The 19023-nt window shown below is 51.8% G+C and overlaps 7 protein-coding genes across 7 annotated transcripts; 4 read left to right on the forward strand and 3 right to left on the reverse strand.

Annotated features, from left to right (window-relative positions):
* Positions 1-32: 32 nt before the first annotated feature.
* On the forward strand, positions 33-2100 carry AYO21_01350 (hypothetical protein; the record flags this gene model as incomplete). Its single annotated transcript, XM_022651333.1, has 3 exons — positions 33-545; positions 592-1358; positions 1860-2100. The coding sequence occupies 3 exons, from the start codon at positions 33-35 to the stop codon at positions 2098-2100; spliced, it is 1521 nt and encodes a 506-aa protein (XP_022516306.1).
* A 3137-nt stretch (positions 2101-5237) lies between these two features.
* On the forward strand, positions 5238-7634 carry AYO21_01351 (hypothetical protein; the record flags this gene model as incomplete). The annotated part of the gene is made up of 1 exon (XM_022651334.1): positions 5238-7634. The coding sequence occupies one exon, from the start codon at positions 5238-5240 to the stop codon at positions 7632-7634; it is 2397 nt and encodes a 798-aa protein (XP_022516307.1).
* Positions 7635-9409: 1775 nt separating this feature from the next.
* AYO21_01352 (hypothetical protein) lies at positions 9410-11476 on the reverse strand (the record flags this gene model as incomplete). Its single annotated transcript, XM_022651335.1, has 5 exons — positions 9410-10850; positions 10904-10955; positions 11004-11136; positions 11185-11390; positions 11449-11476. 5 exons carry the CDS (start codon positions 11474-11476, stop codon positions 9410-9412), a joined length of 1860 nt encoding a protein of 619 aa, XP_022516308.1.
* Positions 11477-12497: 1021 nt separating this feature from the next.
* Positions 12498-14527, reverse strand: AYO21_01353 (hypothetical protein; the record flags this gene model as incomplete). Its single annotated transcript, XM_022651336.1, has 3 exons — positions 12498-12748; positions 12804-14192; positions 14248-14527. The coding sequence occupies 3 exons, from the start codon at positions 14525-14527 to the stop codon at positions 12498-12500; spliced, it is 1920 nt and encodes a 639-aa protein (XP_022516309.1).
* A 349-nt stretch (positions 14528-14876) lies between these two features.
* On the reverse strand, positions 14877-15881 carry AYO21_01354 (hypothetical protein; the record flags this gene model as incomplete). The annotated part of the gene is made up of 1 exon (XM_022651337.1): positions 14877-15881. One exon carries the CDS (start codon positions 15879-15881, stop codon positions 14877-14879), a length of 1005 nt encoding a protein of 334 aa, XP_022516310.1.
* A 548-nt stretch (positions 15882-16429) lies between these two features.
* On the forward strand, positions 16430-17356 carry AYO21_01355 (hypothetical protein; the record flags this gene model as incomplete). The annotated part of the gene is made up of 1 exon (XM_022651338.1): positions 16430-17356. The coding sequence occupies one exon, from the start codon at positions 16430-16432 to the stop codon at positions 17354-17356; it is 927 nt and encodes a 308-aa protein (XP_022516311.1).
* A 522-nt stretch (positions 17357-17878) lies between these two features.
* On the forward strand, positions 17879-18919 carry AYO21_01356 (hypothetical protein; the record flags this gene model as incomplete). The annotated part of the gene is made up of 1 exon (XM_022651339.1): positions 17879-18919. The coding sequence occupies one exon, from the start codon at positions 17879-17881 to the stop codon at positions 18917-18919; it is 1041 nt and encodes a 346-aa protein (XP_022516312.1).
* Positions 18920-19023: the final 104 nt, after the last annotated feature.

Below are 19023 nucleotides of genomic sequence, written 5' to 3' on the forward strand. Positions count from 1 at the left end.
TCTTTGTCATTTGAGTTGGTTGCAGAAAGAAGATGGTTGATCTTCAGCTCTCTCCTGAGCAATTGGGACTCCGAAATGCTGTCAAGGGTTGGGCAAAGGCGAACCTCACTACAGCACGCTCGGTATATGAGGGTAAAGGTGCCTCGCCGGGACAATGGCAGGAACGCTTCCGCTCAACGCAGCCGATATATGCCGAAGCAGTCAAGGCTGGACTCATCAAGGCTCAAATTCCGAAAGAGCTTGGTGGTGGAGGTGGTCCATTGATAGAGGCAGCTTTGGTTGTCGAGGAGTTTTATGCCGTCGAAACTAGCGCCTCTATAAACATCCTTGGGACTGGCCTTGGCTTGACCCCGTTGATCATGGCGGGGAGCCCAAGTCAACATGAGAAGTTCTTCAAACCATTTTTGGACGGCACCGGTACTCCAATGGCCAGTCTGGTCTTTTCTGAACCTGAGGGTAGCGCCAATTTCGCCGAGGCTGGAGCACCCGGTTTTCAGACCACCGCACATGTTGAAGGGGACCAATATGTTATCAGTGGTGAAAAGGTGAGTGCCCTGAATTCAGAGGAGAGCCTTGCTGATGGGGACAAAGATCTGGGCAACAAACTGTTCCGGGTGGGATGATCGAGGCGCCGACGTTCAGTGCGTCGTATGCCGTGTTATTGGATCTGCCCCAGCCGACGACGTCCGTGGCCAGACGGCCATCATTATCGTGACCAAACAAGACATTGCGGCCAATGACCCAAGTGCCTATCAGGTTCTCAACCATCCTCAAACGATTGGGCACACAGCTGTTAATGGGCCGCATATCCGGTTCAAGGACTTGCGGGTGCCAAAATCAAACTTGCTCGCACCTCCTGGCAAGGGTGCTGATGTGGTCGAAATGACCTTTACCGCGTCGGCAGTTCTCGTGGGTGCAATGGGCGTGGGCATCATGCGGCAAACCTTTGATCGAGCTTTAGCCTGGGCCAAAGCTGAGAAGCGAGGGTCAACGGAGACGATGATCCAAAAGCAGAGCGTGGCAGACTTGTTGATCAAGATCAAAACTCGATGTGAAGCCACACGAGCTCTCGTTTGGAAGGCAGCGCATTGCTTCGGTCGGACGCGACACGGAGCCGAGCTGTGCTACGAAGCCAAGATTTTTGGTTCAGAGAGCGCAGTAGAGTCAGTCATGGATGCGATCAGTCTGGTTGGTATTTCTGCATATTCGACCAAGCAGCCATTCGGGCACCTGCTGAACGACGCATTGGCTCTGCCGATTTTCGACGGCGGTAATGTCGGCGTTCGGAGGAGACAGATTGAAAGGATCTTTGCCGGCGAGGGATACGATGCATGGGAGACAACATTCGGATCGGAGCAGTGAGTTGGCACTATACATGGAAACCGGATCATGGACGAGGTAGGTAGAGGGAATCACCGACGGTAGCCAGTGTGTAAGTGAATGAGTGCGGAATGAGGCGTATGCCTCCGAATGCCTGGATTAGCGTCGGCGAGCAGCGCATGCACTCCACATAGCTTTTTCAAATGACACGTCAAGGTGCCATGAATGACATAATCACTTGGCATTATTCGAGTGTGACGAGTGACCGAGGAACCTCGCACGCCTTGTCACCTTGCGTCGCTCGTAAGCGTCAAGGCCTGACCAGTTCCACCAACGCTGTAGCTGCCCTAGGCTTGTTTCAAATTATTCCTGAGTCCGAGGGACAAGCTCTATCACAATCGCTCGAGTCCGAGGGATAAGGTCAATCGCAATCACAGTGACAACCACCCTCTGCGACACACACCTCCTTATGCAGATATCGCATCGTCCACTTACCGCCTTTCTCCGAAGTGATTACCACCCCAAGTAGCTGCATCAAGAACTATGCCGAAGGCCCAGAAAGGGGCTCTTCTCCAGTGTGATCCGCCCCAGATGGCAATGGTGCGGAAGATCGACCGAGAGTCCGGCCACGCCTACATCCTGGAGGAAATCGACGATAGGACCTGCTTGGTCAAGGAGAACAAGGTGGAGGAAATCAAAGCCAAGGTGAAGGAGTTGATGGATGCGGCTATGGGAATGGATGAAGACGACAACGACGACAAGGACAGCGACCTCGATTGAATACAACTCACCAAGGTCCCTTTCTCATCGCAAAGCATCTCGCTTCAACCTTGTCTCCATGAATGCCACCTCATAGGGGACGCGGAAGTTGGTCTTGCCAACTATGAAAGAGCGGGAAACAGGTCACACTATTGCTTTGACCAGGGCGGTCGGAGGATGGCACATGATGTACATAGGATGATCTCTCGGATTTAGGATTCCTAAAGTTGCAACAGCAGCACAATCCTTACGCTCGCGTGCCCGAGGGCAGTCAAATATGAACAAGAATGAACGGCTTACCGCGCAGCCGCGTACTCCAGGGCGTATCAACCAAGCAAGGATGTCGTGGATGGTCCGCCAACGGTGGGGACATTTTTCTACGACCAAAGAGAGCGCAAGCACGGGGATTACCAACCCGAAGCACGAGTTTGTTTGAGACTGATCGTCCTCTTTGGTGATATTCTTTTCTCTTTTCAAGGATCGAGTATTCGTAGTAACGCCAATCTTTTGGAGAAGATGATATTTGTGGATTCGGGGGAACAAAACCAACAAGTCAAACCTCCACCGGGAGTGGGGACTAAGTTTGAGTGAGGCAGACACTGCAGAGCATGATGCCACGCGGATGTAGGCGACTCAGCATGCAGAGAGTCAGTAAATGACGAAAATGGGAAGGCGATCGGGAGGAGACGTAGACGAGTGGGTGCGGAGCCCATCTGAAAGGCAGGTCTCAGCGATATGCAGGCTGAATAAGAAGTTAGCAGGGAGCAGCCGATCGAGGTTTGTACCTTTTGGGCAGGGGACAGGAATGCCCTAATGCAGCGTATGCGGCATGACGAAGGAATGCGGATAGAGTCGCCCTGGGGTGGATGATGGTGGTGGTGGCGGCACGCTCAGCTCTGAAGGGGTTTGCTCTATATCGCTACCGAGGAGTCTATGGCCGCCTGGAGAGATGGAACAAACTAGATGGGGTTAGAGAACACGCGTGGGAGGGGAAGATGGAGGTCCTGGTAGTGGGCTTGATGCAAGTGTTGTTGTGCAGGGATGGCTTAGATACCAGGGGGGAAGAGGAAATCCTTGCCGGCGGCGGGGCTATCGGGGGATGAAATGGTGTGCATGGACCTTTTGAAGGTATGATGAAAGCTATAAGAGAGCGTGTCGGGTACAAGAGGAACTACCCAGGACAAGTAACAGGGTCTGTAGTAGCGTGCCTGCGTACCTGGGAGGGCGACCTGGGTACGGACTATATCTAGCGAGGTACATCTGTGGGAAGGTGGAGGAAGGGTGCAAGGGGATCTACCATGTGCAGCGGCGTTTGGACCAAAATGTAAGCTTGATGGAGAGCAGGATTTGAACAGTACTACCATAGATATTGCCACGAGAAGTGTTCTACGAGTCGAGTCCTCGGTAATAGTTGGAAGTGAAGGAGAAAGAGGAAGTGAGAAATTCGGTGAAAGTGAACAAAGAGTAACATATGGATTGAGACTGACTGGGCTGCAACTTCCATCTGCCACCTGCCACTTGCTTTTCCTCGATGCAAACTGCACCTGCACCTGCACCTGCCGCCTGCGTCCCCAACCTATTATGCACCAATCATCAACCCGGCGTCTGTCTCTTTCTCCTTCCCTCGTTCACCATCTCCTTACTTACTCTTACTCTAATCACTTGTGTGCCTGATGCACTTCCTGAATGCTGCCTGCTGCCTCAAAAAAGGCACTTCTTCTCCTTCTCTTGCTGGTTCATGCATGAATTGAATTGAATGAAACCTTGGCTTTTCTGCGCTTCCGCTTTCTTCTCTCAATCCTCCATCCCTGGTCTTTCCGTCTTTCTCCATTCCGTCTCCATTTTCCCGCTGGGCTCTATCACTGGCACCCCTGTCTCTTGCTTCACCCTTGCTCCCCTGCTCCTCGCATTCAACTCATCTCATTGAATTCATTCATTCAGCCATACATCCATTGGGTTCACACTCTCAACTTTCAGTGCTCTCATACCCCACTTGACCTGCCTCAACTCGTCCTCCAGTCCTTGTACACCCTTTCGACTCCTTCGCTTATGTCCCTCGTCCAAACTCGCCCCTACTACCTCAACCACTGACTTGTCTGTTCGTCCAGACCTTCCCACGGCTGGGTCGTAGAACCCGGTTTCAACTTCCTCCCCGCCTCAAGCCGCTGGGCTGCTCTAACCTCCTCCGTCATGGCGATGATCCCCCGCAGGTCTTACTCGACGCCTCCTTGTTATTATCCCCATTCGACTCACCACCTCATCGGCCCCCAACAACGGTTTTCCTGTTAGAATATTTGAGGTGCCTGCAATTGGACTGGCGATCGACAAACCCTGGCCGTCACCCTAACTTAGTCCCCGCTTTAGCCAGCAATCACTTGTTATCCCACCCTCCACCATTGCAGCATCCATCCATATCGACCAGAAAAATCTTCGGATATACACGCTGTTCCTATTCCATGTCGCAAACAAAAGGAAACCTTTTGACCGTCTATATTCCTCCATAATATTGCAGCCGGTTCCTGTGCGGATACGATTGTTCTCTCTCACAACTCCTGTAACAACTGAATGCCTCTCCTTTACACCATTAGATAACTAAAACATTCCTCCCATCTACCCCCACAAGCCACATCATCAAACATCCCACCAAGGTCCTAGTTCATCCTCGAATTCTTATAACCTTCAAGCTCTCCCACGCTCCGGCGTCGCCATAAGAAGAAAAGAGGGAAAAGCGGTCTATCAGCCGGATAACACAATTTTGGTTCCTTCCGACGCCCTTCCTCCATTCGCCCTACCTTACCAGGTACTTGTGGACTACCGCCCCAAGAGCCCCTCGTTGTTTCGAGAGATCTGAACTTTCTATCCTCCACAGCTGCGAAGTTCATTGTTGCGTACATTTTTCTTCCACCTTCGAACTTGTTCGCCCGCTGTCAGACCATTCTGGGAACTCCCAATACGCCTACACCGCCAGCCAGCATAACCGCGGTCCGAGCCAATTCTGACGCTTGCAATTGGCTTCCAGCTTTGGACTTTTATACAGCTAGGACCGAAGCTCGCACCTCAACAAGAGCACGTCTCTCAAAAGGTGGAGGACGCTGTGTCCTCTATCCCACCGTTGGGATACTGTTTCGTCGCATAATGAAACATCTCCCACGATCATCATGTTATTCGAACCCGGCTCTGTCCCTCCAGGACCGCCTATCGAGACCAAGAAAGCCTTGATTTTGCTTGATTTTCAAAAAGATTTTGTTGAACCCAACGGCAAACTTCCCGTCGGCAATATTGAACCCTTCTTATCCGACTTACTGTGCCTGGTAGACGAATTCCGTGCCAAGGGCGAGGTGATATGGGCTGGGACCGAGTACAGACAATCCCGTTCAACCATTTCTTCGGTAACTGGAACTCACTCTATAGTCCTCAAACAACATCTCCAACTGCAGGACTTGAACGAAGAGACCAGTGAGTACTACAACGACCCGGGTCACACGCGCTCACCTCGCGAAGATCCCCTGTCACCCTCTCCGAACCCAGACGTCACTCATGACCGGGAAGCGTTTCTTGCTCCCGTCTTGACCACCACTAAGCATAGATGCTGCATGCCCGGCTCAACGGGCGCCGACTATCCTGAAAGCATAAAAACAGCCATGGACTCACAAAGAGACCTAATCATGCTGAAATCTCACTACTCAGCTTTTGAAGGCACGTCCCTACTCATGTATCTCCGATCCAACCTCATCACCCAAGTCTACATCTGCGGCTCTCTCTCAAACGTCGGGGTTTACGCCACCGTTCTTGACGCCGTTTGCCATGGTGTTCAGGTTACTCTTGTTGAGGACTGTCTCGGATACCTTGATGAAGCCTGTCATATAGAAGCCATGCGTCAGATGGCGGACACGATGGGTGCAAATGGAATCGACTGTCAGGAGCTGCGTGACGACATTGCCGGCCTGCTTGGTGATGTTATCTACGAAGAGGACTATCCTACCAGATTCCAGGTCAGCCTGCCACCACCGGCTCGCACGACAAGATCCCACACCTCGAGAAGCCAGATTCACGACTGGATTTCGAGTCTCGAAGGCGAAGAAGCCCCCAACACCCTCGCCAAGTCCGAAAGAACACCGCCGAAAGAGACGGAACAGACCGGGGCGGGCCGGTGTGACTCCAACACACCCAGTGAGTCATCTCGTAGATCTATGAGACATATATCAGTTGAGCGCAGTCCTCCCCGGAAAAGATCAACCAGTGATCTAGATCCCTTGGACGAAGAGCGTGTCCTGAAATTATCCCAAAAGCCTTCTTCTCGTCGTACCTCGACTCATGCTGAGCAACTGAAACCCAAGCAGGCACAGCAATTAACGCGAAAGCGACGACCTTCACACGAGTCCTCGGTCAGATCTTCTACCCCTACGACATCAATACTGCATCGGACCCTCTCGACCGGAGAGCCATCTACCCACAAGGAAATGTCAGAAGCTGACCCCACTGAGGTCAAAAATCCGGGCCTTGAGGCAAGCCAAGGGGTCAGCCCGCCAGCTCCCAAAAAGAAGAAGAAGATGACGCCAAAGCTCCTTGGTCCTGGAGACGTCCTAGGACAGGGCGACTGCAACCTTTTTGTAGGCCTCCTCGACCAAGTGGAGGCGGAAGAGGCCTTTTATTCTTGCAGAAGCGATATTAAATGGCAGAAGATGTTCCACCGGTCCGGTGAAGTGCCTCGCCTGGTCGCTGTCCAGGGGACCATGTCTAAGGATGGCACGGAGGTCCCAATCTACAGGCATCCAGCGGACGAATCTCCAGAATTATTACCTTTCGATCCGGTGGTAAACCTGCTGCGCAAGGCTGCAGAAAAGGTTGTCGGCCACTCGTTGAACCATGTGTTGATTCAGTGGTATCGGCACGGCGAGGACAACATCTCCGAGCATTCCGACAAGACGCTCGACATTGTTCGGGGATCTAAGATTGTGAATGTAAGCCTGGGAGCTCAGCGAACCATGATGCTCAGGGCAAAGAAGTCAGCCCTCACACCAAGCGACTTGAGGGAAGAACCAGATGCTGCTCGGCCTTCTCAACGAATCCCTCTTCCCCACAACTCTCTTTTTACCCTCGGGCAGGAGACCAACAGGCAGTGGCTACATTCCATTCGAGCCGACAAACGACCTGTTTCGGAAAAGACTCCTGCCGAACTCGCCTTCGACGGAGAGAGGATCAGCTTCACATTCAGACAGATTGGAACGTTCATCAATTTGGCTGATAATACAATCTGGGGACAGGGAGCAACAAGCAAATACCGGAAAGATGCAAAGCCCTTATTGGCAGGAGCGGAGGCGGAGAGAGAGGGCGAAGTCATGATTCGAGCCTTTGGGCAGGAGAATCACCGCAGCGTAGACTGGGACTGGGATGAGTGGTACGGGAAGGGCTTCGATGTGGTCAACTTTGAGACCAAGAGGGCAGATGAGACCAATGCAACCCATGACGATCGTGGGAATGAGACAAAGGGCGAGAAGAGAAAAATCGCCGACGATGGCGAAAGTCCCATGAGGGCTGGTTCCGCACCGTTCTGAGCTTCCCCGTGGGCCTTCTTGCCTGTCCAATGGCTCCAAAGCAGCCTCACACCCAGAATAGGAGAGGCTATACATTGAAGCGCGGGACGCGCGTGGAACATGGACATAGGACAATGGTCAGCTTCTGACAAGTGTCCACCCTGTCTCACTCGGTCAGCGCAAGCGGGAGGACCCCATCACTGGGGTTCCTAATGACCAGGCCTTGGCTGAATAAACCATCTAACGCCCATGGCTTTGAATTGCAATGGAGTAATTCTCCTGGAGTGGGAAAATCTAAGCAAAGCGATGGGCTGAGGGCTCGTTCTAAACACTTTGGTGGGAAGTTGACAGTATCACTGCCTGGCTACGCCCAGTTCAGCCATTGATCACCAACATTGGAGGGCAAAGCATGAATGAGTGCTAATCAGCATTACAAGAGGCCGCCCATCTTGGAAGTTGTACTTGTATCCAGAAGTCACGGGTCATTGACACGGAGACTGAAGGATATTCAGTCACTATGGAACGGCCTCCAACAAATTGGGAGGGTTGGGGGATCTGGCACGATTCTATTACAGGATACCCAAATGGTGGTATGAAATAAGCCACCTGGATAGGACGCCCAGCAGAAAAGGAGAGTGAAGAGAATGAGGCAATACTGTCACGACATGATTCAAGGCCAAATACTATGCACGGATCGCACACGCGATAAGCGAACTTATCGCCTACAAACGAATCAATCTCTGACGGGACCAAGAGGAGAAAGAGTGGGGAATTGAGACTGGCGATCCGCCGGGATGGGTTGGAGCGAGTGCACCGCGCTACAAGCCATATCAGATGTTATGAATCGAAAAACATTGGACTGGTCGGTCGGATTGTTTCTTGTTTTGAACCTGGGATGGGGAGATTGGTGAGGAAGAGATCATGATGTACTGATGGGATCGAGACGACACCTGCGGATGGGCTGTACATTGACCGACACGAGCATGGGCACGACGGAACGAGACACGAGGTATGACAGACATGAAGACACGAAGATACGAAGACATGAAGATATGAAGTATGAAAGCGACACGGCATGAGCAAAGAACACGAGAGCACGGACGCTGGACCCCTGGGACTAACTTTCTCTATACTGTATGAGTAGCAGCAAGTTGCCTTTTCGAATCCTCATCATCACCAACCACAACCACTGTCTAGGAGGGGCTTGAGAGAGGGGGAAAGAGAAAGGGTGAGAGGATAGCCGACGACCGGCTCGATAGCGGATTATCAATATGTATCTTCGAGGTTATTGAAGCCACATACATTCCGTGTGAAATCTTTCATTATTCGCATTCACCGACCGTAGAACACGAACCGTAATAACAAGACCATTCCAGGGTATAAAAGCTTTCGAGCTATGGAAGAGTTAGGACCACTGTAAGATGACTTGATGCAACGCCTGTGTCCACGAACTCGTATGCTTGCGACCAGCCTAAAACAACTCCATGATCATGTCCACCCTTTACCCTTTCAATCTTCTCTCCCCAATGCTCATCCCGCAGTGAGAAGCTCGATATTGAATGGTATGTCAGAGTCCTCACCAGTGGTATGAAAGCTCCTGTTCTCGCAGCTCCGCCTTTGTCGCAAACATCCGTTGGACCATAAAGATCAACTCCGGTAATCTGATACCCTTTATGTCACACATGACCGTCTCATGCATAAAAGTCATGAGAGCATAATCCTTCATCCTCCGAAACCATTAGAAGTCATAGCCAACACTTATCCATCGACCCCTCCGAGAAATCATGTAAAATCCTTCACATGAAGTAATCTTCTGGTAGAGCAAGAAGCCCAATGAACATGCCGACAGCCCCAATGGCCATACCGGCAATGGTTGCTCCAGCTGTCTTGGCAAGGCTATTACGACCACTATCCCGCTGCTCAGGAGCCTTGACTGTGTTCTTTTTGACTTTCTTGCGTGCTGGCATCTCGACATGCATAGATGCGTTACACTCTGCCACCTCCGAAGTTGATGGGTCCAGCAAGATATCACCATTGACACTGCTGGTCTCTCGCACCCCAATTGCAACACTTGTCACATGAATATCCTTGGCTTCGGAGGAATAAGAGTCAGCGGAAACTGTGTTTGTCCCTGGACACTCATCAGAAGAGATCTGGTCACATTTGCGCTTCTTTGCGCCGTCCATATCCTTCGACGCTTGCTGTTGTGACACAACACTAGCAATCGAGAATGCCGAAGCAGCTGATTGTGCCTGAGTCGACATCTCGGGACTTTGAAAGGTGTATGGACCACCGTAAAGAGACATATAAGGGCGATAAGAAGCGTAGTAGACTGATTCAGACGGTTCCTGTACAAGCGGATGTGCAACTGGTTCATACAAGACTGAATTGTGTCCAGCCCATGCAGAACTGAGGCGACCTTGTGCAACGTGGTTGTCCATCGGACCGGAATTTTGGTTAGACGACCCAAAACTCGAAAACGGTGGGGCAGTCAATGTGACGCGAAGTCCAGAGTCGGTCGTCGGCTTGACCATTGCCGCATCGGACGGGCTTGGGGCGCGAACATGTTCCGGCTGATCGGTGGGGCCCGAAGGACTCAAGCAGGCAGCAAGAGGTTTTGCCAGGTTGTCAACATTGATCGGAGGGACATTGAGCGAGCTGAAGGAGTCTGAGTATGTGTTTTCAAGCTCATCATCGCCGTATGAATCTTCCTCAGAGGTATTCTCATCCATGGTTGGTAGCACCTCTGGCTGCTGGCCTGAGTTAGGGACAAGAACTTGAGAATGGTCTGTATAGTCAGAGCTGGCAGAGCAGATACCGGGACCCTGAAACAGTTGGGAGGTATCCTCAGGAGGGGCGCCCTTGTCTTCATGGGTATCGCTTGTAATCAACGGGCTGGAGGTCGGGCTTTCTTCGCCAGAGACATCTGGCCCCGAAGCGTGACTTTGAGTATTGGATGCGTCGTCGGATTCAGGAACGGCGAAGGTTGTCACCTCGGGAACGACTATCTCGATGCTGGCTTCTCGGACAGAGTCTTGGATGACCTGGTCTTCGTCCTCGGGGTCTGAATGGTGTTCAGTATTTCTCTCCTCGTGCTCATCCTCGTTCTCTTCTGGACTGCTGGAGACTTGGATAGAAGGATCGGAATATGCTTCCTCGTCACTGTAGTCGGCCGAGAAGGTGTTTTGATATATTATCACTCCTGGATTTGTCTGGGTTGCGTGTGGTTGGTGAAAACTGTAGCATCCTAGATTAGTGAATGATATTATCTCAGGATCGGACTTGCTTACATTTCGTCACACCAATTCGAAGTGACCATGAACCGCAGAGCACTGAAGTGGGCTGTTTGGGTGTCAGAAGCCTGTACTCCGAACTCTTGATAGTACTCACAATTTCCTCTTATCACATCAGCGCCCAGTGTCACGGTGTCTTCAGGCCAAATGGGCTCCATTTGATTCGTATTCACTCTCTTGCCAGCGACGAAAGTGCCGTGCATCGACCCAATATCTTGAATGTAGATTTCCTGAGAGATATTAGCCTCCAGGCTAGGGGTAACATGATGCAATAATACCTTGGTTGTCGGATTCCCACGTAGAATGGCATGTCGTCTTGACAGGACCCTAGAATCAAACCAGGCATTGTCCTCAGCAGGGGTGAATTCCTCCACACGGCTCACAGAACCCCGACCGATCCTAATCTCCCAATCTGGGGCTCCGAGGGTAATGACTCGCAGGGGAAGAGGTTCGTGGAAGTCGAGTTCTCGAAGGGTAATGGTCACTGGATGGCATATCAGTAAATACATTTACATGGCACAAAGACTGGCCGTGGGACGTACAATATTTGGAGGGGTTGGGATCTGCCATGTTTCACCTGGAGAGTTCGTCAATCTCAGGACTCCTTCTAGGAGTCTTGTTGGGTAAGAAGTGTGAGGGAACGGTCTTCAGGCTGGTGTAGCCGTGCTTTCTTTTGAAGTGTATAATCCTGAAGTAGAGAGGAGATTGAAATGGGTTCAGGGCACAAGTGACCGGAGAGACAGAAGGGGTGTCGTTTGAATTAGGCAGGCTCTCGGGATCAAGTTGTACCCTCTAGGTAAGGTTTCAGTTGCAGATAAAGGGTCCAAGATCATTAGCCACACAGGGCTCCAGGACTCTAGAAGACAAAGCTGACTCTTTGATAGAAGTCGAAAAGTAAAACCGTCGAGGTGTAAAGTGAGGGCAGCTGGCGAGATGAGGCAGTTCAGGCCTTGACTTGTCTTGAATGCGGTCTCACAAGTCAGGCGCAGATGGGCTGCAGTGGCAGGCTGCAAGTGAGGGGCAAGGCGCCTGCCAGCTAATCGATAAGACGCGGCGCCAACAGTCACACCAGCACGACTAGTTGGAGGGGGGGGGTCAGTGGGGGGATCATGTTGCTGTTTTAGGCACCCGCGTGCTAGGCAGCCGGCGCCCAGAAACTAAACAGTTGAGCAGTTGAGCAGACTAACGGCCTCCCTCCTGCAGCCTTGTCCAGAGCATGATCATTATCGAGCCTCATCCAGCCTCGTGGCCGTCTCCGCATATTCGAACTTGCATACACAGGCCAAGCCTAGAACAACCAAGTTTGAGATTTCTTTTGTTATTACACACTGCTACACACCTTTTGTTCCCTCATGCTCATCAAACGCCATATTCGCGAATCTCGGTGTCTAACCCTGGGATCCACAAGAAGAAGAGATGCGTATTACATATCCCCGTACAGGTCAAGAATCTCTCGTCAAGATCGCTCATCAGCATAAAAGACCTGTATCCATTCAGAACCAACAAGGAGAATGCAAGATGGGAGATCCTCCGGGAACAAAAAGCTAGAACAAGACCAAATGCAAACTTCCATGCCATGGAGATGACATTGTTACCTCAGTTGAGGTCCGCCGAGGCCTGCGCCCTCCATTTGTTGCAGACGGGCAGCCAGTTGAGGATACTTCTGTGACACCTCCAGCTGCGTACGTGTGGCCTCGGCGTAAGAAAGCGCATTGACAATTTCCCCTTCTGTTCTCGACAGCTCGGCGGCGCGCTCAAAATACTCCAGAGCCTTGGTCACCTTGCCTTGTTGAAGGAGGAGCTGAGCCATTGTGGCCACAGCAATGTCGCATTCAGGGTCCACTAGAAAGCCCATTAGCAGCTGGTCAGACTCCATTTGGCCGAAGTGGCAACTTACGGATCAACGCTTTCTCGCAAAGCTCTTCCGCCGCCTTGAAATCCTGCTTCCACTGGAAAAGTGCCAAGGCTTTGTTGATGAGCGGGAGCACGTTGATAGCTCCCATGGGTTTTGTCTGGCGCTCCATATCGATTGCGGTCTCGAATCTCTCGATGGCGTCCTGATACTTCTGCTGATCAAGCAGCAGCTCGCCATAATAGTTGTACACGTCGGGCACTTTGTCAAAATTCTTCACACATCGTCGGAATGTTGCCATCGAAGACGCGATCGATCCTAGCTTATATTGGGTGACGCCCAGCTGAATGTGCGAATAGATAAAGTCCTTGTCCAGATCAATGGACTTTTGGTAGTCCTTGGCGGCGTCGGCATATTCTCCGAGAATGAAATGCAGCTGTGCACGGTGGTAAAAGATGTCCGGATCGTTTTTGTCCTGTGTCATGGCCTTTTCAAAGTCCTCTGCAGCAAGGTCTTTGTTCCCCAACTCCAGCTGCATACTAGCACGCTTGATGTATGGTTGAGTGAGAGAAGGTTGTAGCTCAATGGCTTTGTTGAGGTCATCGAGAGCGTTGGTGATGTCGCCCTCGAGGTACAAAAACGTGGCACGCATGTTGTAGGCAAAAGCCTCATGCTCACCCAGGTCTCCGAGTTCAAGAGCTTTCTTGAAGGCCGCCGCAGCTTCGTCGTAACCTTCGGCAGTCTTCTTCTGCATGGCGATCAAGCCACGCTGAAGCTGGCCTTTGCCGGTATTCTCATCGAGCTCAGCGCTTTCATCCAGGCCCTCAGGCGGCGGGCGCGGCCGGAAGCTCTGCAGATAGTTGGAAACAAAGGTTGCACCAGGTAATTTGTTTTTCTTGCCGGCAAGAATCGCTTTGCCCTTCTTCTCTGCCACCTTTTTCAATAATCTTTCCACGCTTTGGGCACTGTTTTCATTCTTGAATCCGTCAATGATGCAACTGGCTGTGTAATCCAGCAACGCTTCAGAGAAGAGTCCCAAGTGTTCATACGCGTGTGCGCGGCGATTCAGAGCTTTGACGTATTCTGGGTCCATCGAGATGGCAGCAGTACAATCTTCTACCACCTTGTCCCATTCACTAAGGGCGTTGTAGCAAGCGGCTCGGTTAGAGTAGTACACAGGATCGGGTTTGCATAGGATTGCTTTCCCATAAAGCTCGATGGCCTTATTGTAGTCTTTGGAGCCATATGCTTTGTTGCCGGCAGCCTTTAATTTGCCGGCATATGTTGCTCTCTCCTGCTCATGGTCATGGTCAGAATAGCGTCTCAAGGACAGTGTAGGCAGCTCTACCTCTTTCGAGAAGTTTTCAATGTTGGACTCGTTGATCTCGGGTATTTCATCCTCGGTCTCGACGGTCGCAGCTCGAGGCGCCGTGCCTGTATCGTAAATCAGTCGTGTTTCCCATCGCTTTTTGTGGCAACCTAGTCTCACCAGCTTCCTCATCTTTCAGACTAATCCCTGCCTTCTGTGCCTCTTCGGCAGCTTTCTTTTCTTTCCGTCGCTCTTTCTTGCTCTTTCTCTTTTCTGTAGGCGTAGCAGGGGCACCGCTTTTCTGACTTGAGAAATAGTAGATGGCGCCAGCACTCGTGATGACAACTACTGTTCCAGCGATGGTATAAGCGACAGCTTTATTCTCCGAGACCCAGTTCGACACGCGGTCCCAAAGGGATGCGGGTGCGCGGGTGGCATCGATAGCGACGGGTTCAGACATCGAGGACAGAGAAATCTATTGTACAGAAGAAAAACGAAGCTCGAATAGCCAGCCCTGGATACCTCACAGGCGTATGGAGATGGGAAGAACGACGAATGGACCGAGAGCGAAAGGACGGAGGGAAAAGGAATATTGACAATCGTCACTGAAAGACAAGAAAGTTTCCCTAAACGATGCGAAATGGAGATGGAGATGCAACTTTTGCAGCCACGCCGAATCAGCCAATCACATTCACCGCAGTTACTCAACCTCCGCTCCTTTGCTCTCGCGTTGAAAGGATGCATGTTCATTCCCTGCTCATATATAGAGAAAAGACGCAGATTTCCTCTTACACTTCTCTGACTGATCCTCATTGCTTCAATGCCGCAATCATCTTCTTCCACGATGCCGAAGCCCTAGCCGCGTACCTCGACGGCAACTCGGGATCAGACTGCGATAGCTCACATGAGAACAGCTCCATGCTAACCCATCCGTCATAGCCCAACCCCTTCACAATTGCCTTCATCACCCGCTCAATGGGAAGATAGCCTCCTCTGTCCTCCTCGTAGGGGAACAGTCGCGCATTTCGTGACCAGCTCATCCTTGCAGGTTGGTCAATTGCATGGAAAGGATGTGACTGGCTCAGTGGTGGATCCAGCTTTTCTGCGTCTCCGGCCTGGACATAAAACACCTTTTCGACATTTACCTCGCGGATCAAACGCTGGATAGATGCCTCCAAAGCACTGTCTGCATTGCCAGTGCGCCCTGTTTGCGTGGTAGGATCACCCCAGACCCGACCAGCGATGTGGAAAGTGTCCAAGCAAAGCCCAAAGTTTGGTCTGTCGACCTTCTTTGCCATCTCCCATGTGCCTTCCCACGTATCGATATATCTGCCCCAAGCTACTCCTTCGTATGCAAATCGGACTACAGGACTCTCTGCAAGGCCTCTATCTGCTATTTCTCTGAGATCAGCGACCAAAGTCTCCTCATCACCCGTCGTCCCTTCCTGCAACCAAGTTGTCGGCACTTGAATCATATCGCACCCCAAGATTCGAACAATATCGAACCATAGTCGCAGTTTCTCCAGCATAGCCTCGTGCTGCCGACGATCAAGCAGCCCCTCATAGTGTCGGAATGATTGAAGGACCATCACAGTCAACCCGAGTGCATCGCACTGCTTTCTTATGCTCCTCGCAGCTTGCAGCCTGTTATCATAAGTCAATCCTGCCGGGAGCTTCTCTGCAGTAGCGTCGATATCGGTGCCTATGATTTCGACCCCATGAAATCCATTTTGTGCGGCTGCGCGCAGTCTTGACTTGATGTCGTGGACATCAGGATCACCCAGGGACAATGAGGCAACAGCGGGTTGAACCATTGGTGCAGATGAGCTTCAAAAGCTGACGAAATGTAGATATTGATGATGGACAGTTCCGCGTGACCCAACAGCCAACAAACATCGCAGAAGAAAGCCATGGACGATCCTTCGAGACCCTGCCTGTGTACCATCTCGACATCTCCCACTTGGAGGCAATTCGCATAAACATGGGGATCTCTCCGCAGTTGAAACCTGACCCCAACAATTGACTTGTCAAACACCGGCTTGACCGGCAATGAACTTTGCCGCGCGCCGTCCGCACGGGTCGACCTACGGGCTAACAAAATACTTTCGGATGCTTCTGGCGGGTCAGTCCCTTCTCGTTGCCACTCCTTATACCTCATACTCAGCATGAACCAACACAATTGACAATACCAAGGTATATGTAGCTCTATGTGGGCGTATCTACACGTCGGTGAAAGGAAAGGCTGCTGGTACCCGTACCTTGACGGCTCTTCAGCAGGTTCCGGATACTTTCATCACAGTTCCTTAGCATATTCCATTGGTCTCGTTTCAGCAGTCTCTATCCAGTAAGCGACCGGATCACTATGGGAAATACTTCCACACAGAGGAGTCGACTGTTCATAGCAGGCGGCCCTGGAGGTGGCTCGATAGCGCCCCGTGCCCACGACTTCATTGCTGGTTGTCTCAAACGCCGTTGGAAGATGACGTTTCTCGAGGCGTCAGCTCTCCAGGAAGTCTTGGACGCATTTCACTCCTCAGATTTCGCTGGAGGTATTGTTACAATGCCCTATAAGAAGACAATCATTCCGTACCTGGACCATGTTGATGATCTTGTTGATCAGCTCAGTGCTTGCAACCATGTTTCTGTTGCCGATGATGGTACTTTGAGAGGCACCAACACGGACTGGGTTGGAATCAAAAAGGCTCTTTTAGGGAGCGAAGCGGCCACAAGTGCCGTACAAGGGCTCAAAGGCGTGGTGATTGGAGCGGGTGGCGCAAGCCGAGCGGCAATCTACGCACTTATGGATCTGGGCTGCGAGGACGTCTACGTGATCAATCGCGACGCTGGCGAGATTGAAGAGCTTATCGAAGATGTGAACCATTACAAAACGCCGACCCGGCCAACTATTGTCCACGTCCGAACTGCAGAGCAAGCCTCGACCTTGCCGTGCCCACAATGGATCGTGAGCACTGTTCCTGACTTTGAACCCAGAACCTCAGGAGAAATCCAAGCTAGGGCCGTGTATGTCCAATTTCTTATTAAGGAAAGACCGCCTCACGCGTGTATGCTGGACATGTGCTACCACCCCTTGCAGACACGCAATCTCCACCTTGCAGAGGAGCATGGGTGGCCGATTGCTGATGGTGTTCAAGTTGTGGGACATCAACTAAAAGAGCAATGGCGACCCTGGACAGGTGAGGAGATCAGCAAACAACAGGAAGAGATTGCATGGAGAATCCTGCGCGAGAGTGCAAATTCGGACCCGACAGTTACTCCTACAAGTGTATGATACAGCTCACATACGTTGATTAAATAGCATGACTTGTGAGCACGCAAGTATGATCAATTTTGGCCTTGCTGAATACCTATAGCTTGCTCCTCCGTCGCCCATAGTCTTGAGGGAAAATGTTCTCGTCTCGCAAACAAGGACTCGACTCCAGAGTATGGTTCAGATCGCTAGCCCACTGTCATTGCAACAAGACGGAACCTATTGAAGGGGGGCTCATGCGTAAGAGTTTTTACGGGCTTGTTGCGCGTGTATTCTTTGAGAGAATCTCCTTCCTCTCACCAAGTCTTGATGCTACATACAAGTAGTCATGGTAGTTCCTGGAATCATGTCCTTATTGTGCTCGCTGGCGGGCCGAACCTTAAGCCTGACACTTGAACAAGCCATTGCCACTACGACCTGGTGTTGGTTGGTCAGTACCAGTAAGAAAATTTACATACAAACACAACTCTAGCAGACTATAGATAGCCAACCTCAGCAACATATTTTGAGGCAGGCTATGGACGAAGATACACAGTGTTAAGCATGTCATTACGTCCGGGGCAAGTCGATGTCAATTCAATCATCTCCGCACCGGATTTTCGAATCATCACGACACTGAAACACACGCTGTTCAACACTCAAGATGCCGAGCCAGACGCGAGAACCGAGGCATTGATACGCCAGTGGAGGGACATCACCACGAGACTCTTTGCGCTGCATACACGGCGACTGCGCGAGGCTGCGGAAGCATGTGGCTGGACAGATGTCGCGACGAGGCTTACGCCCCCGGTTTCTGTTGTTGCCGTAGCGGATGAGGAAGAAAAGGAAAAGCCTTCCTCCTCGTCAAGCACAGACAAACCTTTCAATATACAAGTCCTCGTCGAGAACGCGGTGGCGGCGACAGCGGCGGCAAAAGCAGGAGGAACATCATCTCCCTCACACGGTCCCCAGGCAGGGTTTCTACGGGATTTCCGCGTCCGCGTCCTGATTTCCCATGCCGGCGAGGTGAGTGTGGAATGCACGGCGATGGGCGAGGACCGACCACTTTCAACCCTCACCGACGCTGTCGACATGTACACGTCGTGCCCGTTTACGTCGACCGTGCCTGGACATCAAGGACAAGCCACAGCAGGGCTCTCAACACCACCACCCCAACAGCCACAGCCATGCCACGTCACAATCGACGCCCAACCAACACATCCCACACTGTTCACGCGGCACAAAACCACCGTGCGCACAGCGTACAACGACGCTCGCGGGCGTGCCACCGACTCACCGCTCCCCCTCCCGACCACGCCGCCCACGACGCGCGAAGTCCTCCTCTTCAACGACGACGGACTCGTCACCGAGGCGTCCCTATCGGCGGTCTATTTCCTGCGCCGCAGCGCGGCCCGTCGCTGGGTGACACCGCGCTCCGATGCCGGTGGCATGCACTCGGTGACAAGGCTCTACGCGCTCGAGGCGGGTTGGTGCGATGAGGGGACTGTGTCCGTTCAAGACGTCCAGGATGGCGAGGTCGTCTGGTTGAGTAACGCTGTCAGGGGCTTCTTTCCTGGCGTGGTGAGGCGGCGTGAAAACGCCTGACAGGGTCACCTAGTATATACTGAGTATACAGGGGGAAAAAGAAAGAAAGTGGAAAAGGAGTGTCTCTTTTCTTCCTCTAGTTGTCGCTCTCCATGTATGAGCGT

This window comes from Fonsecaea monophora (genome assembly GCF_001642475.1).
Source record: "Fonsecaea monophora strain CBS 269.37 chromosome Unknown Scaff5, whole genome shotgun sequence".
Lineage (NCBI taxonomy): Eukaryota > Fungi > Ascomycota > Eurotiomycetes > Chaetothyriales > Herpotrichiellaceae > Fonsecaea > Fonsecaea monophora.